Raw genomic sequence first — 26,364 nt, forward strand, 5'->3', positions numbered from 1 at the left:
TGATGTAGGACAGCAGCTTCCTGCAGGTCTGCACCCAAAGGTGCAGGAGCTGGGCTCAGAATCAGGCTCTGCACCATCCTGGGGGGCTCCCTGTGGCATCCCAGCCCATGAACTGGGGGTTAAGCCAGTGCACGAGCTCCTTTCACCACTTCCCTCCTGCTCCCACTCCCCTGGAGCTGGCTGAGGTGCTGGGGGGCTGCGGCAGCCTGGGGGGAATACACACTTTGGAGAGCTGGATTCCGGAGCAAGGAGCAGGTGAAGGGGGATGTGGGGAAAGGAGCTTACAGGGAGGAGGAGGATAATGTGAATTCATTGCTTCTCAGGGGCGCAGCTTCCAGGCGTAAGGTGCTTTGTCATGAGAGGTCTCAGTGCAGGCACTGGGCAGGAGCCTTCTGCTGGGGCCTTAATTCTGCCCCGAGACTTCATGAGCTGCCAGTGGCTCTGGAGGCAACTGCTCTGGAGTTTCCACTTGTGATTCCTTAGGTGCCGTGTGGCTTTGCTGAGCTCCAGACGGTGCGGGGTGCAGGCAGCACTGCCGGGTGCCTGTTCCCATGGGAGCTCCTGCAGAGTGTTTGCTCGTTTGGGCAGTGCAGGATGCTCGAGGCTCTCCCTCCCCGTCTCATGCGGTGCATGGGCTGTGTCTCGGTGCGGTGGATCCCAGCAAGGCTGGGAGAGGGCTTTGCTCCCTGCGTGGTGGTTTCTTGGCATCGTAGGTGCCTCTCCATCATGGGAACAGGGGTTTGGTTCCCTGTGTGGCAGGAGCACGGCCCCGTGGGAGCACTGCGGTGGCAGGCAGCAGCGGGTGACTCGGGAATCGGCACCGCAACAGGCGGAGATGCCAAAGCAAAATGTCTTCGAATTAGCAGTAATTGCAGACGAAATAAAGAGCATGTGGGGTGAGTGGAAGGAGGGTTCTATAAATATTATGATTTTTAAAGTTTGCCCTGGAGTCCTAGAGCCTGGTTAAACGCTAATATCCTGTCTGTGCATTTAAAAAGCCTTATAATGAGGATTGAGTGCCTACTTGCAGAGTACTGGTGCTCCTCTCTGCCCACCTGTATGCTGCTCCTGGTGTCATCCCTGCCTGGCTGCCCTGTGCCCAGCACCAGCAGTGCCCCCTGTGCCCATGCTCGGGGATGCACTAACAACCCTGGGCTTGACCATCCCGTCCTGCCCCATGCACTGGTGCCCCCGGGCTGCTGCCGAAGCCCCGCTGCAGCCTGCAGTGGGGGTGCTTTTCCTTGGGAAACCCTCATCAGGCAGCAGGTCTGATCCCAGGGAAGGGGCTCTGGGAATGTGGTGTTTCGGGTTCCCAGGTCTGCAGTTGCTCAGTCCTTGCATCACCTCCACCCCGCAGTGGCCACGGCTCTGGCCCCAGCAGCACTGGTGCTTGGTGCCCTGCCCGGTGTGGTGCAGTGTGTTACCTGCTGGCGCTGCCCACTCAGCCCACAGTGCTCAGCGGTATCTGCTGCACCCCGGCTCTGCTGCCTGCACGATAATGCTCATTCCATCTGGGGAGCCCGACTGCTGTCTTGTGTAAATATTGTGTCAAGCACAAGGGCTTTCGGCAGGCGCCAGCGCTCTCATCGCTGCGGTGATGGCTCCTGCCGGTCCTGCCCAGCCACAGGTATAAACCGTGTCCCACGGGAGCTGCCGTGCGTCCCGCAGTGAGCTCGAGCACGGCCGGCTGCCGGAAGGTGCCCGTGACCGGTTTGCTCGTGCTGGATGCTGGTGGGATGGGAAACCCCGGCTTCCCTGCTTGTGCATCTCGGGATGCTGTAACTGGGTGCTGTTTTGTGGTGAGCACCAGGGGTCCCGAGGCACCTGAAGGGCAGTGGGACATCCCCAGGCACTGGCCCAGCCGCTGTCCCACTCTGCACAGCACTGGCAGCTCTGTCTGGAGGTCAAAATATCTCCAGGTCCCCATCCCTTCCCTCCCTGCAGCAGGCAAGGAAACTTCCAGTGAGGTGGCGGTTTTCCCTAGATCCCATTAAACTTTCATGTGCTTTCTCTGCATTTCTGCTCCCCTCCTGACTGCCACAGCTGCCGTGTGCTGGTCATGGTCCCCTCCTCACCCAGTGATGTGGCAGGCAGGGATGTGGCATCCGAGGACAGAGGCAGCAGCAGCAGCAGTGAGGGTGCTGGGATGCTGCAGAGTAAAGGTTTTCACTGTAATCTCTGGCTTCTCTGGGAGTTGAGAGCAGGTGAGGGTTCCAGTAACCCCTCTGAGAGCTGCTGGAGAAGGAAGAGGAGGAAGAAGCAGGAGAAGATGTAGAACAAGTTTAACTGGGTGCAGAAACGGCTGGGCCAGGCATCCTCAGGGAGCCGGGGCATCCTCCTCAACATCCCACACACACTCCCGGGATCCCTGTGCCCCAGCAAGGCTGCTCCCTATCAGCCACATCAGGATCCAGTACATCCGTGGCTGGTTTAAGCCAGGTCTGTCTCTTAGAGGTGGAGCAAGGAACTGCGAACCTCTGCGTGGCTGGTGTCTGTCTCCAGAGAGGGCTGGGATCGCTCAGGCAGAGGAGCAGTGGCACGGTGATGGTGTGGATGTGGAGGGGAGGTGGGCAGGGACCTCCCTGCAGCGGGGCAGAGCCTGCTGGCATGTGGGGCTGTTGCCCATTGCCTCTGTCAGTCCCTTCTCACTGTCCTGGTCTGTATCAGCAGTGTGGGACCTTCCCTCTCTTCACAGCAACTCTGATCCACCAGTGCCTTCATCTATTTGCTTTATGTCTCTGACAAACTTCTAATGAGCTTTTAATGAATGACTGCCATGGTTTTGGACATGCTGTGCTCAGGCAGGCTCTGGGCAGAGCCCTTGCCAGGGCTCCAGGCAGACCTGGGAGCCCTCCTTTCTGCAGGATGTAGTTTCCGGGCGGCAGAGGCGAGCGTTCCTCCTCCTCCTCTGAGGGGAGCTGGGTACCGGCAGCTCTGACATCTCCCAGCCTTGGGCACTTCCAGCAGCTCTGCCGCCAGGCCGGCTCCCAGCCACGTGCACCAGAGCATCCCCGTGGTCTGGGAGCTCTTCCTGGTGGGCTCCCTCATGGTTCAGGGGCACATGCCCATCAGCTCTCCCAGCACAGGCTCTGCCCCTTGGCTCTGGCACCTTGCTGGGCTCCAGACCAGTGCCAAGGCCACTCCTGTCCTGGTGCCATGTTGTTCTCCTTCTTCCAGAAAACAAAAACCAAGGAGTCCTCAAGGGTTCATTAGAAATAAGTAAAAAAAAAAAAGGGAAAAGTGCTGATTTGAAGGAAAGCCAGCCCCATCCTGTGCATGGGAGCGCATCGCCAACCCATCCCCGAAGGGCAGAGAGAAAGATGTGCTTAGAACTGCAGCCCTGTGCAACTTCTGCCTTTGATCATATATCTTACATGTGCCCTTTGCTTTCCCTCCTCTGATATTTATTAGGTTTAATTTTACTGGGACGCGGCTGTAAGTGAGACAGATGGAACGGGGTCTGTGCGCCTGGCGAACACATCTTAATTAAACAGATAAATAAACTTTCATTCCAGGAGACTTCAGGTTTGGAGGGGCCCCTCTGGGGCTGCGGCTCCGCAGGGCTGGGCACAGCCCTGGTGCGCTGCCGGTGCCATCGGCCTGGCTGCGCCACGGTGGCACTGCTGAGGCAGGTGGGAGCAGCAGGTGAGGGACATCCACTGGTGGCGGTTGGCGACGTGTTCCCAGCTTCGGGCTCGCACTCTTGTGCTGGTGTCCCACGGGGGCTCCCCGCTGCTGTGAGGGCATCTCTGCAGCCAGGTTGATGCTGGTGATGGCTGAAGGAGGGGGAGAGGAGACTCAAATGCTCCTCAGCTCCTTGATCCGTGCCCGGTTTCCCTGTTGCATTTATTGTGGGGAAACACGGCTGGTTCCTGCTGCTGCTGCTGGTGCAGGGGGATCTGCCCAGCACATCACTCCATGCACTCTCCTTGCAGGAGAGCAGCGTCTCTCCTTGCCCTGTGGCTGGAGCCAGTCAGGACCTTCCCATGGCACGGCTGCTGGCTCGTGGCACTGCCACTGGCCAGGAACACCTTTGAGTCACTCACCCTGCCCAGAGCCAGGCTCTGGTGCGGAGGAGGACAGGCACATTACCTCATCCCAGAGCCGGCTCCCACCTCCCATGGTTTGCTTGGTTGGGCACCGCAGCCTGGGGCATTGGGCCATGCCCTTCCCTGGTCACCTCTGCCTGAGCAGCACAGGAGCTGCAACGGAGCCAGACCAGCCCAAGGGCCTTGGAAGCTGCCCATCACCTTGCCCAGGGTGTCTCTCACTGTGCAGTGCTGTGGGGTGCTCAGGTGAACATGGGGTCTGGTGGGCTCCTCTCCCCACAATGTTTGTCCTCCAGCCCCACATCCTGCCCATGCACCAGGGCATGCAGGATTGCATGGTACTGGGGCTGCCGGATTCCCTAGGGAAGGGGAGCTGGAGGCATGTGGGCAGTGTTGGCTCTGAGCACTGAGGTGTGCAGGACAGGATGCTCCATTGAGATCTGTGGTGGTCCCATGGAAGCTGGAAGGTGAGCGGTGGTGGTGGGACATGGGAGCCCACTGCAGCCCATGCTCCTCACACAGAGTGGTGGCCAGAAGATGCTGCTGGTAGCAGATGCTGCTGCCAGGCTCCTCTCAGTACCACGGGGTGGTGGTGATGAGACCCCACATCCCCTGCCTGATGTGGCACCCCATGGTCCCTTTGGAGCATGGTCACCCCAGGAGCAGGACCCTGCCGGGGGCTGGCACCCTCAGGACCCAGACACCGTTCTCGGGGCAGCTTTTCCCAGAGCTGTTTGTTTCACCAGGTTTGCCCGGTCGCTCCTGCCGGCCGCGCCACTGCTGTGGAGCATCTGCAGCAGAGCAGGGACCGCTGCGAGTGTACCAGGACACTGCAGCATGTCGCTCTGCCTGGGGATACTGTGGAAAATCCCAGCCTCCGATCAAGGCTGGTCGTGTGCTGGAGGCTCCAGCGGAGACGGAGCATCAGCAGCTGCTGGCACAGACCTGCCTTTGTGCATCACATTTGGCCAAGATGGAAACTGAACCGAGCCCACGTTTCATTTCCCACATAGCCAGACACAATGCCGTCCCGGCTCTGAAGTCAGGTGTGATGCTGTGCCGGCAGTGTGGGGTGCCAGGTCAGGAACCCCTGTGACAGAACTGAGCTCTGCAGCACCACGGGGTGCCAGTGCTGCATGAGGTGGGACCAGAGACCCCAACGAGCACAACTGTATGCCCATGCTGGCTGTCCCTCACGGGCACTGGCATGTAGGCTATCGCTATGGCAGCTGTGACAGAGGTGTGCGCGGCGTTGATGCGTCAGGGCTGCTGGCAGTCCCGCAGGCCAGTCTGAAATGCCAAAAAGCCTCTTGAGCTCTGCCAGGGCCGCCCCTGCCCGCTGCCAGCATGGGGCAGGGGGTCCTCATGGCTGCAGGGCGCGCGGGGATGCCGGAGCTGCCGCAGCTCTCCTCGCCAGCGGGGCTCGCAGGCTGCCCGGAGCAGGCCCTGCGCTTGGCAGCGCCGAGGCTGCGGCGGCTCTCGCCGGGAAGGCCGGTGGCTGCCGGGCCATGCGTGCTGCAGGCGTGAGCGGGTCTGTGCCTCGCGGGGAGGCGGGGCGGGGGCTGCTGCATGGCTCCCTGCCCGCCGCCGGCCCCGTCTGCGTGTGTGTGGCCCAGGGAGAGCGTGGTGCGTGTGCATGTGTCCGGCTGCGTGTGCATGGGGAGCCCCGCGGCTGCGGCGCTGCCATCGCGGGGGCTGGGAGCGCCGGCTGCTCCGCACGGCTTCCCGGGGCGCCCGCGGTGCATCACCGAAACTGCCGGTAAGCCCCTTCTTCCCCCGGAGCCAGCGCCGCGATGGGAGGCGGTTCCGCCGCCGGCCCCATCCTGCCTGTGCTCCCGCAGCGCGGCGGCGTGCGGCCGGGGCTGCCGGGGCTGTGGGAAGCGTCTGCAAGCGGCGGCGGAGGGGTTAAGTGCGGGATCAGCTGTTCTCATGTCATTACGGATTCTCTTCATTTTATACAGAGCTCTGTTTGATGTCTGAATGCACAGGGGACTCCCCCTCCTCCTCCAACTCCCACCCCTTTTATTTCGCTCCCGAGCCCTCTCTCCCTTCCTCCTCCCCTTCCTTTCTCTCTCCCGCTCCCGCTCTGGCTCACGCACACCCTTTGCAGACCGTGCGCTCAGTGCCAGTGTCTAATGGCACCGAAGTGAACCGCGGAGCGCGGCTGCGGGCGCAGCGGCCTGCCGCAGATGAACCCTCCTAACTAGCGCCGAGGGGTCGGGAGGGACGGCGAGGAGGGGAGAGCCCGAGGGGCCGGCCGGGAAGACGAGGATATAGCGCTGTGCGGAAGAGGACGGACCCGCGAGCAGCTTCACGGCTACCTGTCGACACATGCTGTGCTCCATGGCTAACTCGGGCTGCCTCCTTGTCTCCAACTCAGGCATGCTTCCTCACTCTCTCCCCTGCCCTCCAGCCTTCCTCTACCTCCAACAGGTAAGTCGCCCTCTGCGGGGGATTTTTTTGCTTTCCGCTTCGCACGTGTTTCTGGCCGGTTCCTCCTCAGCGGAGGGTCAGAGCTTAACTGCTTCCTCCCCGGGCGCGGGGCCTCTCCGGCCCCAGCCCCGCGGCACCGGCCAGCCTGGCAGCGGTGGCAGCGCACAGCCCCCGGCTCTGGCTCCTTGGGGGTTCCTCTGGTTTCCCCTCCACGGCAGCTGGAAGCGTGACCGGGGCTGGGAGCGGGTTAGGCACGGGCAGTGCGGCAGGCAGAGCTGCCGGTGGTGATGGATGCTCTGGTAAAGGAATGAGGCTCCTGCGTGGCTTGAGCAGCCTCTGGGGAGAAGGGGAGGCGATGAGCTTGTGCATGCACACGCGTGTGCATGTATGTGTGTGCTGTCATGTTACATGTGTCTGCAGCCAGGCTGCAGGGTCAAGTGTGTGTGGGTTTGTCTTGCTGTGGACAGGGAGATGCTGCGGAGGCACCAGAGGGACGGTGGGTCGGGGTGAGCTCCAGGTCTGGGCAGCCTGGCCAGAGGGTGCCCAGGCCATGGGTTTGATGCTTAACTCCTGGCCAGAGTGTTCTGTCCCATGGGCTGCCCTGGCTCCCGCGCTGCACCCAGTGCACTGGGATTCCGGGTGCATTGTCCCGGGGGAAGCACAGCTCGGGAGAAGCAGCGTTTCCTCCTCCAGCCGCTCTGCTGCATCGGAAATCCCATCTCCAGCCAGGAGAACTGCTCCATTTGTGCTTTCAGGAGTTTAAAAATTCATGGCATCCTCACCACGCTTGCTGTGGCCTGTATGGCTTCCCCGGCAGCGAGGACCCGGCACTGGTGCAAACCCTCCAGCCACAGCGGGGATGGGCAGGGAGCTTTTTGGTCCCTCGGGATGTCTGTACGCTGTGTCCGAGTGGAATGCAGTGGCTGGAGCGTGGCTGTGCTGTCTGTGGGAACAGTGAGGCCCAGGGCTGCTCCATCTGGAGATGGGGCTGGCAAAGCCGCTGCTGGTTGTACAAGTGCAGCAGCAGCCACAGGCTGCGTGCGGGGCCAGGGCTCATGCAGGGGCTGCTGCAGAGGCCAGCCAAGATGGGTGCGTGATTTATTGCACCCTCCTGCAGGCAGAGGCTGGGGAGAGGTGGGGCTGGTCTGGATTTTAGTCTCCGCTCTCTCAGGCAGTGCTGAGGTCCCTGCAGCCCCCAGGCACTTCAGACACTGGGCACCACCCGCAAGCCCTGACCCGTCCTTGAGGGGGTTCCATTCCTCTGAGGGGAGTGCACGGTGCTTTGAACCTGCAGCTGATGCGGGGCTGCAGCCTCTGCTGCCTGCACCGGAGGTTTCTCTCTCTGGGTGAATTCTGTCCCCCCAGCAAGGGGCTGGGATGTGCCATGCACCCTGCGGCGCCTCCAGCTCCCTGCTGGCTCCTGGGGCTGCGGCTGCAGGCAGCAGGGCAGCAGCGGTGAGGGCAGCGGTAGGGGCTGCGCTGTGCACGGGGGAGCTCGGGGTCCCTGTGAAGGAGAAGCTGTTCCCCACTGCGCAGCTCCCTGCACCCAGCAGCTCCTGGTCCCCCATCACCCTGTTTGTTTTAATTCAACCATCGTGTTTAGCGTCTCTTCCTCCTCACTCTCCCAGAAGCCTCCTGCTCCTTGGCAGCAGGTCTGGACTCATGAGCCAGGAAGGAGGGTTTTAGCAAGAGACTTGGAGTTGGATTTTCACCCAGCTAATGACCGCGATGGAGGCCAAAATCTCCATCCTCAGCCCCGGGGCTCAGCCTTTGCTGAGGTTCCTCGCCCAGTGCTTGGGGATGGGGTGTTCCTGATGCACGTCACAACGAGGTGTCAGGCAGAGGGATGTCACTGACGCTGTCACATGGGGAAGGGGCTTAGGGCTCCTTATCCTGCCCAGCTGAGCAAGGAGCCTGCTGCTCCCTGATGCTTTAGCCCCAGATTTGCTCTGGAGTTGGATGCGCGCACCTTCAGCACGCCTGCGCTACAGGAGTGCGCAGGGAGCCCATGTCCACCACAGAGCTTGCCTCTGCCTCTGCCCAGCCAGCTCAACTCGGAGGTGTTGTGACGTGGCGCCTACGGCAGGCTCGGTTTGGACCCTGTGGGTTGCGGTTCCCTGTCCCCAGTGTGTGTGTACGCAGGGAGGCAGATGTGTGCGCATCACACCTGGGGATATATGTGGATGGTGCCAACGGCCTGTGGTGGCCACCGGCTTCTCCTGCGCCAGGATGTGTGTCTGGCTGCGCTGGCCTGGGGGACGTGAGCTGGGGGTGATAGGGTCTGCCCCCGGTGCAGTAACTGGCCTTATCCCCTTTGGACACATTGTCTTCCTGCAGGCAGCTTGTTGGTATTTGCTGTATTTGATCCCCAAGAGGCCACTTGTGTTTCGGAGCTCCCCAGTCTCCGGCATTCTCGGCAGTGCCGGTGTTTGGAGGAATGACCAAGAGATGAAGTTATCTGTGAACTTTGATGAGCTCAGCGCCAGGGAAGATCCGGCTGCCAGCAGGCTCTGGCAGTGCAAAGGGCTCATGCAGGCGGATGCGGGCACCTTGCAGCTCGCTCGGCTCAACCAGCACTACCCGCAGCAGCTGTGGTTCACAGCACCCAGCATGGTGCAGCCACGCTGCCTGCAGGGATCCCCCAGCCCTGCCAACCTCCAGCACCGGGGCTCCAGGAGGGAGCTGCAGGGTGGGCACATGAGCATGACAGAGCAACCCACTCCAGTGGGACAAGCGGGGATGCTGTATCCTTTGGTGGGGTTTGGCAGTAACGTTTAGCTCTTGCTCAGTGAGGACCTGGGTGCAGAGCAAGCCGTTGGTTGCTCCATTTCATTAACAGAGGAATCAGTTGCTGCTTAAAGAGTCTCTGCTGTAATTATAAGCTAGCAGCTAATTGCTCCAGGACGAGGCATGGTGCTGACCCAAAACAGACCCATGCTCTGAGGCTCAGCATCAGCGTTGAGTGAGGCACAGACCCTGGTGCAGGCAGTGATGTGTGCAGACCTTGGTGCAGGACCCGGCTGATGCTTAGGTAGGCTGAGCTACCCCCATGGCCCCGCTCACCGGGAGCATCCCTGGTGCATCCCTGGTGCTTGCAGTTGCACCGCGCTGCCCAGCCCACAGCACCCAAGGCTCGGCTGAGCAGCACCCGGCCCACTGGGAAACAGCTTCTGCAAAAAGCTGCTTGGAAAATTCCTTTGCAAAAGGGCTGCTGCCAAGTTTAGCATATTATATTTTTAGGGAGCACGTCTATTCTGAGCTGTATTGTCGCGCGTTGCAGCAGCGGGTTCGTTTCAAACCCGGTTTCTCCCTGGTTTGTGCATCGCGTGGATGTGAGCCCCAGCACAGTGGCTCCTGGCTCTGGCTGCTCTCCCGCACCACAGCAGCCGCCTTCCATAGCACAGGACGGGCTCGAAAGCTGCAAAAACCCTGCTTTCCTTGTTCTTTAATATATTGAAAACACTGACATTAATTTTAGCTTTGCAAAGCTGCTTTTCCCACAATAGCTGTAATTTGGGCCTACACTGCCTGGCGATGCTCTTTTTATAGGTATATTCCTATTTTAGTACTGTAGTGATGGGTGAATGAGTAGATTAAATTAGATTAAGTATCTATCATTCTTTAAAGCATTACAGGCAGTGGGTGCAGAGGTATGGTTTAACGAAGAAAGGCTAATGAGGAGGAAAGGTGCAGGCTGCCCGCACCAGCTCCCAGCCCCTTAGCCCTGCCTGCCCCCAGCCGAGGGCCCAGCACCCAAATGGGAAAGTGTGTTAGAAACCAGATTTCCCTGCGCCGCCCCAGGACCAGACTGGCTCCGGAGGCTGGAGCCAGGGCTGGGTGGGATGCTGGGTGCTGGGGCTGAGCACCCTGGGCTCCTCCAGGGATCAGCAGCAATGCGGTGGTGCCTCGGCTCCCGGCTGCCCTCCCCACGAGCGAGACGTGCCACTGGTCCCAGACAGGACTCCCATGTGTGGTGGGTGCATCACGTCCCTCATTCCAGAGGGACCTCAGCCACAGGGTGCTCCTGGCATCCACCCCAGTGTGAGCGCGGTGGCTCTGTGGGAAGCAGTAGTGATGCTGCCTTGTGGCTTGTGTCTGTGTAACAACAGGCTTCAGTGGTGAGCAGCGTGGGCACCAAGGGCACCACAGCCCTCCAGAATGGGCTTTAGTCCCTTTGGTGGTGCTGGTATTGGCAAGCAGGCACACCGGGCAGACATGGGCTGGGCACAGGGAAGCTTGGGGAAGTGCTGGTGGTGGAGGTTGCTGGGTCAGTGCCTCAGTACAGGAGGGGACCAAGTATCTGTGTGGAAGGAGCTGAGTCTTCCTGGTGCTGGGCTGCCCGGGATGGGGCAGTGGGGCAGAGGAGGCTCCAAGCCCATGGGAAGCTGAGGCTTTGACCTTCCTGGTAAGTAGCAGGAGCAGGCAGGAGCTGGACTGGTCAGGGAGCACTGCAGGTAAATGGGGGTGTAGAGCGAGTGTGGGCATGAGCCCCCAGTGCAGGGGACACACAGGCACATCCCTGCTTGTGCACACTGAGGATGCTCCCTGCGGCAATGGCTATGGCCTGGTGAGCCCCGCCGGGCCGGTGCAAGCCCTGGTGTGCGCCCTGCAGTTTGTGTGACCAGCAGGCTTCGAGCTCCTGGCTTCCGCAGGGCTTCACCCCTTCCCAAGTGATCGGCGGCTCTGGCGTTTGACAGCCACAGCATTGCCGGGCAGAGCCCTCACCCCAGCAGCTCTGGCCCCCCGGCTGTGCTGCACGGCCCTTAGAGATGGGGTTTGCACAGCATCAGCAGGATTCGCACCAGCCCCTGTGTGAAGGCACTGCTGAGATGTGATCGCTGCCAGCAATCACCTATTGCACAGTGAGAGGAGCGCAGGAAGGAGATGCAGGCGGAAGAGGCAGTTTGTGAGGACGGTGCCAGTAGCAGCTCTTGGGCAGCCCCTGCCCCTGTGCTGGTGCTGCCAGGGTTTTGGTGTGTGGGACAGGCGGGTTGGGACCTGCTGGGTCAGCACCTGCGGAGCCAAGTCCCACTCATGCCCTCAGGGATGTCATCCGTGCCCCCTCCATCAGAGCCAGGGGCTGCTACACCCTGGGCCTCCACCATGACATGGGTGCTGGGGCTGGAGCATGTCTGCAGAGCCAGGGGGTCCCTATGGCTGGCACCCAGACGGGTGGCTGGGGCTTCCTGTGGGATACAGGGTGGTGGCAGTTGGTGGCCCATGGCAGGGAGACAAGGCAGGTCTGGCTGCTCCCCCTCGCCTGAGCTCCAGGCTTGCAGCACTTTGTCATGATTTTCGCCTCATCTCCCATCGGTGATCCCTTGCCTCTGGCATTACCTGAGTAGAAAATGACACGTAAGCTGACATGATCCCCACAGGTCCCAGTGCCCTGCTGCCGCGCTGTCCTGATGGCACAGGGTGGTGGCACCTCACCCTGTGCAGGGGTCAGGATGGGCTGAGCTCTGGCTACAGGCTGGGGTTCTCAGGGAGCACCGGTGGGGCTAGAGGAGCTCTGGCAGCAGCTGATGGGGGGAGCAGCCCCAGCCTGGGGGGGATCCCACATTGTCCCCCCCCCGCGCATCTATTCGGCATCTCCCCGCCGCAGCCTTCAAACAGCTCTTGTGTAAAATCAGAAGTGGGGAGAAGAGAGTGGGAGCAGGCGACAGTGGCAGCGAATTTGTGATCTGCATTGTGTGGGGAGCTCTTAATTAGAGGTAATTAGACTAATTAACTTGCAAATGAGAAACTTGTCTTTTTCTGCTTTTCCTTCATGAGAAAAAACAGAAAAGACGAACACGGCGATAAATACTGGGGCTCATCACCTCGTACCTACTCCAGAGCCCCTCCAGCTGCGGGACACCCCTCTCCCGCAGCATTGCCTGCCCGGTGCAGTGTGCTGCCTCCCCACCCAGGGATGTCCCACTGCAGGGCATGGCTGCCGGCATCCCCGTGGTCCCCAGTGGCAGAGAGGGACCCACCAGCCTTTATACACACAAGTGCAGTCAAGGATGTGGTGAATGTCTAGGAGCTGGTGGGACCATGGCACCGGCCTTCACCAGGATCTAATAGCCAAGTCCTGGTGATGGCTGGTGCCACCGAGGGCATGGCACTGGCACCATACCCTGGCCCTCTCTCCACCAAACCCATCCCATCTCCCCCGGGTCTGGAGCTGGGGGTCCCCTCTGCGGCTCCACGTGGTCCCAGCTGTTTTCCAGCTCTTCCCTCGCGGCATCTCTGGTTTCCCCCTCATGCTGTGCCGCAACACCCTGGGGGCTTTGTTAGCACAACTGGGTTCAAATGTCTGATTAGTCTTTAGGAGATCGAGGGGTCAATTTTCCACAGCTCCTTCCTCTCCATTTAACTAATTTAACTGTGCGATTGTTACAAATTTCATTTTATTATAGCCCTGCTTCTCAGTCCAATTGAATTACCAAAATCTCATTTTCTCAGAAGTGCTGAATATGTAATTAGAGGAAAAATTATGCTCCTGACTGCCTATTAGAGAGGGCTGCGTGAGAGCGCTCGCCCGGGCGCACACACGGGTCCACGGTGCCTCACACTGCCTGGTGTAAGCATGCGCCACGTGCGGCTGTGCCACAGCCCAGTGTGGTGATGGTGTGAGAGTGACAGGGCCATGGATGGCTCCTGGTGCAAGAGGCTGTGCAAGAGTGGGGCCAGGGTCGGGCAGTGGCTGGGCTCCTTGGGGACCCATGAGCTGTGGAGCAGGACGCAGGGATGCGGCTGGAGCTGGTGTCGTGCCCATGGTCGAAGCATGAGGCTGGTGGACGTGGCCCTTCCCGGGGCTCTCCAGTGCCCCCAGCTCCTGCCAGAGGTGAGGTGACAGTGGCTGCCTCCTGGCACCACTGGCAGCAGCAGACGGGCCAGTCTCTCGTGTGGCTTTTGGTCACCCTGATGCACAGAGCCGCACAGTGCATGGGCACTCTGGTGCCTGCAGGGCTCAGCAGGAGCAGGTAGCTCAGGCAGATGCTGTGAGGATTTGGGTCCTCTCCAGACCGTGGCCATCCCTGTGCTTTGCAGCTGAGCTTGTGCCTCGTGTGTCCGCCCATCCCAAACCGTTTGGTGGCCTTTGGGAACCCAGCGTTGCTGGGAATCCTGGCCAGCACTGTGCACAGCAGGGCTGCGCTGCTGCGGGGAGGAGAGCTGTGACAGGGGTGGCCTGGCTGTGCCATCAGCAGCGTGTGCTCGGGGCTGGGAGCTGCTGCGGGTGAGCCCTGGCACCACTGGCAGCGCTGGGATGGAGCAGCGCTGTGTGTCCTCCCGCTGGCTGTGGGCCTGATCCTGTCCCGTCTGTGTCACAGGTACCTGCGCCGTGTCAGCCGTGAGCACGTGGGGGTGGCTGGGAGCCCCCCCAGCACCCCCGTCTCGCCTCGGTTACACAACATTATCATTTCATAATACTCTGAAATATACATGAAGTTGGCTGAATGCAGATGAAATTGCACCATTTACTTCATGAATATTTCATGTGGCCTCAGCTTCGAAGTTTCCAGCTGGTGGAGCCGGAAGCTGGGGCCGGACCCTGCTCCCCCCTGGCCCCGCGCAGGAGGTGACAATGGGGCATGGGCTATGCCTGCTGCCTGGGCTGGCAACTCATCCCTGCTCCTGACGGCCTTTGCATGGCCACCATGTCCTCCTGGGCTCCTGCAGGTAGAGGGAAGCAGTGTCCAGCCCTGGCAGTGCACTGGCCACTGGGTTCTGCTGGGGGACAGGAGCAGCAAGGAAAAGGGGGCAGAAGGTGCTGGGGCAGTGTGTGGCAGCCCAGCAAATGGTCTTTTTCCCATGCTAGCAGTCTGCCCTGCCTTCCCCCCCTTCTTCCTCCTCTTGCACCATCAATCCTGCCCCTTGGGTCCTGCCTGTTCTCTCCAGCCCTGCTGCTCTTTGCAGAGCTTCCCACTTGAGCATCACTGGCAGATGCCATTAGCAAGCTCCCACCCCTCCCTGCCTCCTCCTTAATGAAGACATTAAGCACAGCGGCTGCTACCTCCGGCCTCCGCAGCTCCTCACCTCCCTTTACGGCTCCTTCCCGCGGGGGCAATTCCCTCATTGTCCCTCCCCAGTTCCATGGGGCTGCAATGGCCCCGTTCTGGAGAGGAGGAGAGGAGAAGCAGCCGCTGCTGTCCCCTGTGGCACACAGGGCTTGTACCTCCTGGAATCCGGAGGTCCCCAACCTGAGCACCTCGACCCCACGCTGCAGCCTCGGGCTCTGTGGCTGGAGCCTGCTCGGGGCCAGGCACTGCTTTGTATGGATGGCGCAGCATTTTGGGTAATGAAATATTCACAGGTCAGTGATTCCTTGAGAAATGACGGGGATCAGTCAATTCCTTTTCAGGGAGTAATTTTCTTCCCCTTCACGGCCCCTGTTTCATGTTGATAGTCATTAGCATGAGCAAGCGGCTGGATCGAAGCGGGGACGCTGTGGCTGTCACGCGGATGAGCTGTGCTGGGCATGGCCTGTGGTCCCTGGGTGCCAGGGGGGCACGCGTGGCCATGTGAGGACCCTCCTGCCGCTGCCAGGGCTTTGCCAAGCCCATCTGTGCCACAGGCACTGCTGCATTGCCCTTCTCCAAGGCAGCGAGCGCCAGGGTGGATGCTCCCATCAGCCTCCCTGTCACAGCTCTGGGTCCTGCTGCAGGCACAGTGGGTCCCACCACAGCACCGTGCTGCAGACCTGTTGCAGCAGCAAGCAGCCATCCTGCAGGATGTGCTGCCTGCTGAGGCTGTGCAGCTTGGAGGAGCATCTTGGTGTGCTCCTTGGATGCTGTGCTGGGGTCAGGACTGTGCTGCACCCCTTGGCACATGGCTGGTTCCCAGTGGGAGGCATTAGGGACCAGAGCTGGGCTGAATCCGTGTTCCTTTGCTGCCCGGACACCCATAGCTGCAGGCTCCTTGGTGTGTGCTGCTCTCAGGGACTCTCTTCACGCTGGCAGTGGGGAGGTGTGAGGTGACAGGGCTGTGCCCCCTCCCCGCTGCTGCAGGGCTCAGTACAGTGGCTTCCAGCCTGGCTGTATATGTGCCATACTGAGCGGTGCTGTGCTAGCACCATGCAGTGCCAGCCCTGCAACAGCAGCACTGGCTGAGCACAGCATGGCTCTGTGGCTTGCCTTGGGGGCCATGGGGCCACCACACTGCCTGTCTATGGCCAGAGGTGGGTGGCAGGAGGTGACAGTGGCTCATGAGTGGTTGATAACCCTGGGGAGGTCGCACCCTGCTCCTTTTTCCCATGCCGGCAGGATGGATGCCCGTCATGGGTGAGCTGTGCTGGCTCGTGGCAGGGTGCCGGGGCCAGCGGGTGCCCTGTCGTTAGCGCAGGTGCTCTGTGCTCTGCTGATTGCTCAGACGCCGGGCTGCAGGTGCCTTGTTTTCTTAAGAAGGAGCAAACGTTGGAATGGCGCCGGCAGCCCCAAGCTGACAGGCACAATCACCAAAGTGCGGCGTCGGCAGGAACTGGCCCCACGCGCCAAATGACTTGAAAGGAAATGGCCTGGATTGTGCTGAGGAGGCAGAGTGCAGTGAGGAGAAAGCAAGTGGAGCAAACACAAAAACTTCATTAATTAAAGAAACTCGTTAATGAGGGACATTTAATCAGCTAAAGATGATATCTACCCCCTACCTGCTGCGGCAGCCACTGTGCAGGGCTGGTGGTGTGGTGCTGAGCTGTGAGCAGAGGATAGGGGACGCCATGCAGGGGACCTCAGGGTGCTGCCAGCTCTGCACTCCGGGGCTGGGTCTGGGGAGCGGCTGGATGGATGGGGCTCCCCTGTCCCTGGGCTCCTCAGCAGGAGGGGAGGACACAGGCAGTGCAGGGTACAGAGCGAGCAGCAGCCCTTTTCCTGTGATTTCAATGGATATTGCCCAGCCAAACCTGTTGCCATCCCCCTCCTCATCCATGGTACCCCCCTGCCACCCAGCCCAGCAGCCCTGGGGATGAACGGGCAGCACTGGTAGAGGGAGGCACCAGGAGCCGTAGTTCTGCGCCTCTGCAGCACCAGCAGCCCCAGTGACAGCAAGCAGCAGAACAGGGGAACCTAATGGTCCCTGAATGAAATAATACTTGGGCAGACAAGCACTGCGACAGCCCCAATTAATAAGAGATATTGAGCGTGGCTGTCGGGGCAGGATGGCAAGGAGCCAGCGGGGACTAAGGCCTGGGTAGGTGGGGACAGAGTCTGCCCAGCGCCCATCTGCATCCGCCTGCCTGCTGGCTCTTCCTGCTGGGGCATCAGTGCCCATTCCTGCTGCAGTGGTGGTTGGTCCCGGCTGTGGTGATGGAGAGGCTGAGTGTCCACCTGGAGCAGAGCATGCAGGAGTGCTGCAGGCTGCTCCTGGCTCCATCCGTGCAGGAGGCTAGGGTCAGACGCCAGGAGTGTGACTGGGAGCTCAGTGTCTGCCCACTCCCAGGAGTAGGCTCAGGCGCCAGGGCTAGGCTGGGTGCAGGACGGAACCCTGCAGCCTGCAAGGTGGGTTCGCACCACGGTGCAGGTAGCAGCATTGCCCTGGCTCATAGCAGCACTGGGAATGGGGTTCCTACAGCATCGGCAGCACCAGCACCGCCGGCCGTGCTGGCAGGAGCATCTGGCTGGCGCGTCCCCGAGCAGCTGAGTCAGCACGGACGGCGCTGGCAGGAGTCTGCCAGTGACTTGCAGATCTGTAGCGGGGTTGTTCACGCTGGGTTCACACGTGGTCCCCAGCATGGCCCCAGTGTGGGCTCCGCTGCCTCCCTTGCGGGTGCGATGGCCCTGCCAGCTGCGGCGGTGCCTGGCAGTGCTCCCCCCTCTGCCCCCGGTGTCCTTGTGCTCCATAAATCGGCCACACACACAACTAAGGAGCTTGTCTGCACAGGCTGAGCCACAGATGTATTTCATGGGTGAGAGGCTGCCATGGAGGCAGTAAAGCATCCGAGGGGCTGCTGCCGTGTTCCGCAGAGGGTGTCTGTGTGTGGCAGCGGGTGCAGCACACACGTGTGCAAGGGAGGGGAGCCCTTGGGTGCCTGCTGTGAGGATGGATGGATGGTGGGTGTGAGGCACAGGCTGGCAGCCCCCCCTGCTGTACCCCAGCAGACAATGGGCAGCCCTCACCCCATGGCATGAGTGCAGCTCACCCTGTTTGACCAGGGCAGCCAAGCCAGCTGTGTTAGAGCAAAGGGCCTAATTAAATAATTAGCAGTTAATTGATCCCTGCCTGTGTTTGCCAAGAAGTCATCGACATCCTCCCTGGTCCCTTCCCTCCAACCCTACTCCCCTTTGGTGCTACCACCATCACCAGGACATCGGGTTTGCTGCCGGTGGGTGCTAGTGCTCTGCAGCCTTCCAGAGTGATGTTGCCAGCCTGGCCTGGCTTTGCTTGTCCCTATGGACTCCAAAGCAAGGACTGTCCTGGTTTCCTTCCCAGAGGAGAGGGTGATGTATGGGCTCCCCTAGTTAAGCCCCATGGAGGGAGGCTCCATCCTCCTGCTGCCCAAGCCCAGTGCACTGGGCAGGCAGGACCCTGGAGCAGGAGAGGATGGGGGCTCAGCTGTGGCAATGAGACCCAATAGCTGCTGCGGCACAGAGATAGCCCGAGGCTTGGGGAGGACACCAAAGGCTGGGACGTAGTGGGGCTGGGGGCCTGGTCTGGCTGCGGGACCAGGACCCCCCCGGCAGGTGGCACCCCAGGGACAGCAGCCGGTAAGGGGCCGGTGCCGCTGTCTTGGCAGGGTAACCAGGACGCCACGGCTCCGCCGGACGCAATGGCTCAGCCCTACCCCCCGGCCCAGTACCCCCCGCCCCCCCAGAACGGGATCCCCGCAGAGTACGCGCCGCCGCACCCGCACCCCACGCCGGACTACTCGGGGCAAAGCACAGTACCGGAGCACGCCATGACCCTCTACACACCAGCACAGAGCCACGCCGAGCAGCCTGGCACCGACGCCAGCACACAGTCCATAGCCGGAACACAGCCGGTACCGGTAAGGCAGTGGTGCCAGCCCCGCCGTGGTCCCTCGGGTGCCGGGCTGGGTGCCGTGTCTGCCGGCTCTCTGCCTCGCAGCCCCTCCCAGCATTTCTAATCACTTGTAATCTACCTGCTTGGCTGCCTTCCACCAGATAGCCTCAATTACGGGGTTGTAATGCAGCTCAGCCGGGAAAGCGCTGAGCTGAGCCCTTCCCAACCCGACCGCAGCAGCCCCTGTGCGGGTCTGGCACCCCCACCCCGGGAACCCCAATTTGCCGTGGTCACAGCACCCAGAAACCAGTGCCACTGGGGTGACTAGAGGAGAGGCCAGTGTAAGGCCACCCAATGCTCTCTGTTATGGGTCACCCCCTGCCTTCTCCCAGGGCTCCCTCTCCCCAGGGGTTGCTCCCTGAGCCCCCCGCAGTGCTCAGCCCCCCAGGTCTCTGCACCCTTCACAGGGTGGGTGATGCTGCTGACAGCACTGGCTGAGTCGGGGAGGTGCAGCCAGGGCTGGTGGCTGGTTCCCAGGCTGGCATTCCCTGACTCCCTGCAGGCAGATCCCATCCGGCAGCCCCCCAGCTCACCAGGCTGCAGGGAGACCCATGGGGTGCTCAGAGCTTGGGGACCGCAGGGTCCAGGGTGTCCCTGGGGGCCAAGCACAGGGGAGTTCTGATCCCTGCTTTGGGGACATGGAGCTGGCAAGACTGGGGCTGACATCCAGCTGTGTCCCACAGCAGACAGATGAGGCGGCACAGACAGACAGCCAGCAGCTACACTCCACAGATACCACAGACAAGCAGCAGCCCAAGAGGTTACACGTCTCCAACATCCCCTTTCGATTCCGGGACCCTGACCTGCGGCAAATGTTCGGGGTGAGTCCGGCCTCATTCAGCTGCCCCCGTCTCCTGCTCTCTGCTCGGTACTGCATTGTCCCTGTCCCAAGGGCCCATCCTGCCAGCCCAAGGCGTGCCAAGCGCTGTTGGCTGGTGCTCTGCAGGATTTGCAGCCCGGTAAACAGCTGGGCTTGTGGATCAAGTCCTGTGTATGGAGGTGGGGGATACAGAGCCCTTGTCCCCCTCCCCTTGTCCGTTTCCCAGCCCTCACTGGGATTCAGAGCAGTGCAGGATGAGATTGTGCACGGTGCTCAAGTCCTGGAAAAGTCTGGGGGGGCTGGGGCCTCTCCCCTGCATGGCCCCGAGGGTCCGCTGGCCTGGGCTCCTGGTCTGGTCCCCATGGCAGACCCCTGCCCCTGCTGTGCCAGAAGTGCAGGGCCGAGGGCTCTGCGTGCTCACCCTCTGCTCTCTGCTTGCAGCAATTTGGGAAGATCCTGGACGTGGAGATCATTTTCAACGAGCGGGGCTCCAAGGTGGGTGCTGCCCGCGGCCGGCGCTGCCACGGTGAGCCCGGGGAGGGTCCTGGCTCCTGTGCCCGCTCTCCCCTCCTCTCCTGCCCCATGGGACCCAGGCACAGGGTACCCACCTTGGGGGAACCCACCTCAGGCAGCCCCATCCCCCTGCCCTGTGCCAGCTGGGGGGGCTGCGTGTATGCTGCACCCCGGAGGGAGGGGAGGGCTCGGCTCGCTCTACCCCCTCTGTGTGTGGATGTCTCTGTTGTATCTTCCCTGCTTTCTGTGCCCCTCTCCCAGACTCTTTTCCCAGCTCATGGGTGATGCTGGGGCCTCAGCAGGGACCCTGCAGGGACCCCAGCCCAGGCTCTCCACCTCTGCACTGCGGCAGCCTCCTCTCCTGCGCCAGCTCTCCTGATTCACACCCTCTCTCTCTCTGTCCCCACACCCTCTCTCTGTCTCTCTCTGTCTCTTTCTTTCTCCTTTTCTCCTCTGCTCACAGGGTTTTGGGTTTGTAACTTTTGAAACTAGCACAGATGCCGACCGGGCACGGGAGAAGCTGAATGGCACCATCGTAGAGGGCCGGAAGATTGAGGTGCTCAGATAAGTGTGCTAGTGCCATGCCTGCGTGTGCTTGTGTCCCCTGCACCCTGCCTGGGGCAGGGGATGCTTTGGGGTGGCTCTGGGTGTCACCCAGGGGAGGATTGCCCGCCGCGTGCATGTGTCCATGAGCGTGCACAGGAGCATGTGTGCCCGCTGCAGGGAGGTCCTCACTTGGCGCAAAGAGCAATTGGCTGAACCAAGCCTTCACGTGCAGGGGGAGCTGGGGCACCGGCCAGGGCTCCGGCTGCATTTTGCCGGTTACAGAGGGGTCTGGTGGACCCCAGCTCAGCTCCATGGCCACCATGCAACCACCCTAAGCTCTGCAGGGAGGATATGAGCTCTCTGCTCCATGTGCTGTCCCCATCTCCCTGCACCTGAGAGGGAAGGATGCTGCGCAGGAGCTGGGATGCTGCGTCCAGGAGGTGGGAAGCAGGGCAACACAAACACATCCTTCCTGTGCTGGGTGCAGGAGGCCTGGGCTGGCCGGGGGTCAGGCAGTGCTGCAGCAGGCCGGGCAGCCGGTGCAGAGACTCATGCCGTGTCTCCCCGTGCATCCTTCACCCCAGCACCTGAAGCAGTGCCATCGCGCCAAGCACAGCAGCGCGGGCCCTGACCGCGGCCTCGCCAGCCCCGCTGCACACAGGCGCTGAGCCCCCATCCGCTCTCTCTGCAGGTGAACAACGCCACGGCCCGTGTCATGACCAACAAGAAGGTTGCCAACCCCTACACCAATGGTAAGGGCCAGCGCGAGGAGCGCCGGGGCTGCGGCTCCTTTCCAGAGGGGCGCAACCTCCCAGCACCCTGGGCCCTGAGGCCACAGGGATGGGAGCTGTGGTCCCCCAAAGCCCAGCTGGGGATGGGGGAGCACTGCGGGGAGGGTGCCCCCGGCCTCACCATCTCTCCCTGCCCACAGGCTGGAAGCTGAACCCTGTGGTGGGAGCAGTCTACGGCCCCGAGTTCTACGCAGGTAATGGTCGGTTGGGGCCAACCTCACCGCAGATCCACCTGAACGTTGGCTCTGTGCCGTGTCTGACCCCACCACTGCTGAGCATTCCCCAGCCCCTCACCCCGGCATCCCCATGGTGCCACGTCCCAGGGAATGGAGTCAGGCTGTGGCACGGGATGCCCCGTGGTGACTGTGGGGATCCCAGACATGCGCTGTGCGGAGCTGCTGCGGGAAGCCCACATTTGTTCCCTCCCTCCCTCCTGCAGTAACGGGGTTCCCGTACCCCGCCACAGGGACGGCCGTGGCCTATCGAGGGGCACACTTACGGGGACGAGGACGCGCCGTCTACAACACGTTCCGTGCTGCACCACCACCGCCACCCATCCCCACCTACGGAGCGTGAGTACCAGGCGACAGCGGGCACCTGCCTTGGGGTGCGGAGCCCCTTTGCTGCCACTGCTCTAACTCTGCTGCCATCAGTGTTGGCACTGCTGGGCTCTCACGTCAGGAATGGGCAGCAGCTCCACCAGCACCAGCCTGGCCTCAGGGTCTGTGAACCCCCGAGGCTGCTGCCTCTTGGGGTAACCCATGTGCTCACCAGCCTCCTGCACCCCAAAGGAGGCCATAACTTCCACAGTGTCGGTTGGTTTAATGGGATGCTCTCCTGGCACACGCACAGCCACTGTGCCAGGCATAGCCACGGCAGGCTGTGGCTGCTCCCAACAGTGATAGTGCCCTGGACTGCTCCAGCCCTGTGGCCTGTCCCCATGTGTCTGCCTGGGATGCGCCCTCACTCTGCCCGGGTGGCCCCGCTGGAAGCAGCTCCCCCACATCACCGCGATCGCTCTGTGCCGGCGGCACAGCGCAGGTTCTGACGCCTCTGCCTCCTTTGCAGGGTCGTTTATCAGGACGGGTTCTACGGAGCTGAGATCTACGTAAGTGCTGCTGGGCCGGGCCTGGGCCTGGGCCAAGCCGGGGCCCCTGTGCCAGGGCCGGGGGCAAAGAGCATCAGGCGGCTTTGAGGAGGGCTCTGCCCCTGCCGGCCCCTGGGAAGGCGGCAGGAGCCCCGGTGCACGGGGGCAGGACGTGGCGGGCAGGGTGGTACCGTGCAGGGTCCTGAGCCCCCCGCCAGCCCCCGCGCAGGGCCCGCACTGAGGGATTTACAGCCCCAGCGAGTGCTGGTGCACTGTCTTACACCGGCGTTTAACCTCCATCTTCAAGAAGCCGTTGGCCGTATTTCAGGCGGGCGGCTGAAGGATTTCTCGAACGTGACACCTCATTAAAGCCATCAGGAGGTGACGTTCTCTCCTCTGGAAATTCATTTTTTAAGGTTAATGTTTGTGAAAGGCCCTGGGGAATGAGAATGAGGCCGATGTGTGCCTGGTGGCACCGCTGTGTGCCTGGTGGCACCGGCTCCCCGCGGGGTCCCACCGCTGCTCCGGGGCAGTGTCTGGGGGTGTCCCCCCCCAGGGGTGCTGCCTGTCCCTGATGCAGTCTCTCTCCACTGCAGGGGGGTTATGCTGCCTACAGATACGCCCAGCCTGCGGCAGCGGCGGCAGCATACAGCGACAGGTAAGCACCGTGCACCGTGGGCATTGCTCCTACTCCAGCACCTCACCTGTGGGGTGAGGATGGAGCCAGGGGTGATGAGGGTGTCCTGCAACCTGGGACCCTGTGCTCCCCTGGGGCTCCCAGGGTGATCCCAGGGGTCTCCCAGGTTCAGCCGTGGCCGGGCAGGGGTGGCTGCAGTGGGAAGCGGGACCCCGACCCCAGTCGCTAACGCCCGCTGCTGTGTTTGCTCCTAGTTACGGCAGAGTGTATGCAGCGGCAGACCCGTACCACCACACCATCGGCCCCGCCGCCACATACAGCATCGGCACCATGGTAAGAGCAGCCCTCGCGGCCTTTCTTTGCCTCCCGGCGCGAGCTGTGGCCCAGGGAGCCTATGGGGCATGGGGCAGGCGCTGAGAGGGTGCGGGGCAGCCCTGCATGTGGGGTGCAGGATGGGGACCCCGGAGCTGGCGGTGGGAGCGGCACAGCCCCTGCCTGGCTCTGTCCACAAGCAGGGCCACAAGAGAGGATGACCCCCAGCCCCACCCTTCACCCCATGTGCCCCATTACACCCAGCTGGTGGCAGCCCCTTGCTGTCCTGCCCACAAACATTGCTTCTGGGGGGCCCAGCTGCCCCCGAAGCCTTGCCCAGGGACCAGGACCCCCTTTCTTATCCCTGTGCCAGGGAGCATGCATGCGCACTGGTGCCTGCAGCCCACGGCTCTCAGCTAGCTTCACAACCAGCATCAAAGATGAAAAATCCCACTCACATGTGGGATCTCAAAGCCAACCACTCCTTTTCTTCCTTTTTTTTAACCCCATGGCTGGGGCCAGGTTGCCGAGCACCCCTCAGCACCCCTCGGCACTCCTTGGCACCCAAGCAGCTGGTGGCAAGGGGCCATGGCCCCACTGTCGCATGGGATGTGCGGAATGGGGATGGGGATGGGGAAGGGCTCCGCAGTCGCTGGAGGTGGGAGCAGCCTGGCCACGGTGCTGCCGCGCTGGGGGCACCCTGCAGCCTCTGCCCATGCACAGCACCAGGGCAGCACCTGCAGCCGTGCTGGAGCCTGGGCAGCACTGGCCCCCCTCAGCCCTGCCTGCCCCTCGCATCCCAAGAACAGAAGCGATTTGGTGTCATTTGGAAAAAAAGTAAAAAACAAAAAGGAAAAGGAAAGGAAAGGAAGAACTGGGCTCTGCCTCTCTCTCAAATACTGATTGGCTTTTTTTTCATCTTTGATGTTGCAGGCTAGTCTATACCGAGGAGGGTACAGCCGCTTCACTCCCTACTAGCAAGACAGACACAGCCCCTCCCACCACTAACACTGACTGCTCACTAGCGCCAAACCAAACCAGGCAGCCAGAGCCGCGGCCGAGGCTCTGGAGGAACCACGGGGTGCCCGGGCTGGGGCTGGGGCACAGCCAGGCTCCCCTGAGCCGCGGTGCCCACAACCCATAGGGTCACCTCGAGCTGCTCCACCCTGTCGCCTGCCCGGGTCTCCTGCATCATCTGCCTGCAGGGACATGGGGCAGCTCCTGTCCCTGCATCCCTGGGGTTCATGGGGAGCAGGGCCAGCCCTCGGCCCTGGTAGCACCCAGAGCCCGGGGGGTTGTGGGGTCCTCGTGTGGCTTCACCCTGACCTGAGCCTCGGGCAGGCTCTGCGCTTGCTGGGGTGCAGAGGGCTCTTCCCCTTGCGAAGCTGAGGGGATGCTCGTGCAGGCACGGGGGGGCACAGGGCCTATGGCAGCCCGAGGGGCATAGGAGAGAGAGGAGCCAGCAGGGGCTGCTGCACGTTCAGGGGCTGAGCCGGGCTGGGGCGCAGTGTGGGGCTAGGGGGGGCCGGGATGGCATCGGCATGGCCCCGGCCAGGCTGCCCCGAGCGCGGCTCCAGTGAAAGACCTGCCTCTCTGTTTCTGTTGTAGTGAAACCGCGGCTGTTTCCTTCTGGGACCAGGAAGGGCAAAAAATCCACCCACACACCCCAAAAAATGAAAAATAAAAAAAATCAAAAGCAAAGCAACAAAAATAAAAAATAATAAAAAAAAGGCAAAGCGGCAGCAGCCACGTGAAAGCCCCAAATGTCCACACGCCCCGCGCGAGGAGGCCCGGCGGAGCCCGCGGCGAGCACGGTTGGACGCACGGACACACCGGAGGGGCCCCTCTCGCCCCGAGCCCGTCGCACGGAGGGGGAGCCGGCACAGGGCGAGCCGGGGTGTCCGGAGGGGCCTCGCCGCCCGGGCACAGCGCCTGGCACCACGTCTTCCTTCCAGCCCCGGCTCCGGGACTGTGCCGGGGTGGGAATCCAGCCTCGTGCTTCCTGAGCTGCCGGTCATCAGCGTGTCAAGTGTGCGAGGCCTCGGCTCCCGCGCGGAGCCGCTTTGCTGAGGCGCTGGGCGTAGCAGGGGACCAGCCTCTGCCTTTTAAAGGGAACTTTTGTTAAGAGGAGCTTCTTGCAACTCGCTTGTGATCCCTTCCCCCTCTCTCCGTCCCCTGGGGCTCCGATAGGAATGCCCCGATCCTGCTCCGGCTCCTGCCTGCTGCGTGGCACGGGACGTGATCCTGGCTCCCCATCCCTGCCCAGGCCAGTGGGACCCTGCCAGCCCTCGGAGCGGGGTCTCGGCCGTTGCATTGCCCTGGGCCAGACTGGCATCGCCCGTGGGGGCCAGCCCGAGCCCCGGGGTCGGTCTGCAGCAGCCGGCACACTGGGTCAGAGCCCACCCCGGGGTGCAGCCCCATCCCGCTGGCCTCGCGCTCGGCCCCCCACGGCACCACCACTCCTCAAACCTCACTTTATAGTCTGCAGACACCCCAACGCTCCAGCAACGAGCTCCCCCTTTTCTATTCCCGGTGTACATAGCCCCGGCCGCCCCGGCCCCGCGCCCCTGCCCTGTACAAAGCTCCTTCCATCGCTGTACTGGCTTCTTCCTTACAGCAACCCCTGCGCCGGCCGCCGGCGCGCAGGCTGGCACTGGCCCATCCTGTATGCTTCAAAGGTGTGACCATTCTAATAAACAGTATTATTATTATTATTATTATTACAAGGATTATTATTATTATTATTGAAATTATTAATAAAGATTTCTTTCTTCAACCAGGGCGACTCAGGTTTTGACTGGCGCAGGGCCATGGCTGGCACGGCGGGTCTGGCTGTCCTGGCACACCTCTGGGCAGGCAAAGGGGGGAACCCATTGGGGTGGGTTTGCCACAGCGAAGGAGTGGGGAGCGGGATGCAGGCACAGCAGGAGCTCACCCCTGGCTGTGCCGAGCCCTCCATTTTTCAGGCCTCAGATAATTCATGTCAGAGCGAGTCCCCACCGCGCGAGCAGCAGCTTAACTGCTGACATATTAATTTTCCTGACCAGGAGCCAGCATTGTTTGTGGGCCGGGGCCGGCGCTCGGGGGAGCTGGGGATGGGTGACCCCGCTGCGTGGCGCGCTCCTGCGCCCTGCCTGCTAATTGCTTGCTCACCAGACTGTGAGGAAATAATTGCT

General features: G+C 61.9%; 1 protein-coding gene across 10 annotated transcripts in view; it reads left to right on the top strand.

The window, feature by feature from the left end:
• Positions 1 to 25,964, top strand: part of RBFOX3 (RNA binding fox-1 homolog 3) — a 107,375-nt gene extending 81,411 nt beyond the window's left edge. For 3 of the 10 annotated variants that reach the window (XM_065693564.1, XM_065693569.1, XM_065693563.1), the window contains 11 exons: positions 18,196 to 18,447; positions 19,166 to 19,303; positions 19,744 to 19,797; positions 20,279 to 20,371; positions 21,053 to 21,113; positions 21,293 to 21,346; positions 21,592 to 21,724; positions 22,221 to 22,260; positions 22,836 to 22,897; positions 23,131 to 23,209; positions 24,122 to 24,790. In XM_065693564.1, the coding sequence (XP_065549636.1) occupies positions 18,229 to 18,447; positions 19,166 to 19,303; positions 19,744 to 19,797; positions 20,279 to 20,371; positions 21,053 to 21,113; positions 21,293 to 21,346; positions 21,592 to 21,724; positions 22,221 to 22,260; positions 22,836 to 22,897; positions 23,131 to 23,209; positions 24,122 to 24,166 (978 nt within the window). In that variant the 5' untranslated portion in view covers positions 18,196 to 18,228 and the 3' untranslated portion in view covers positions 24,167 to 24,790. The other 7 variants (XM_065693560.1, XM_065693559.1, XM_065693561.1 and 4 more) reach the window with 7 other exon arrangements.
• Positions 25,965 to 26,364: the final 400 nt, after the last annotated feature.

Source organism: Lathamus discolor, chromosome 13, assembly GCF_037157495.1.
Source record: "Lathamus discolor isolate bLatDis1 chromosome 13, bLatDis1.hap1, whole genome shotgun sequence".
NCBI classification, from domain to species: Eukaryota; Metazoa; Chordata; class Aves; order Psittaciformes; family Psittacidae; genus Lathamus; species Lathamus discolor.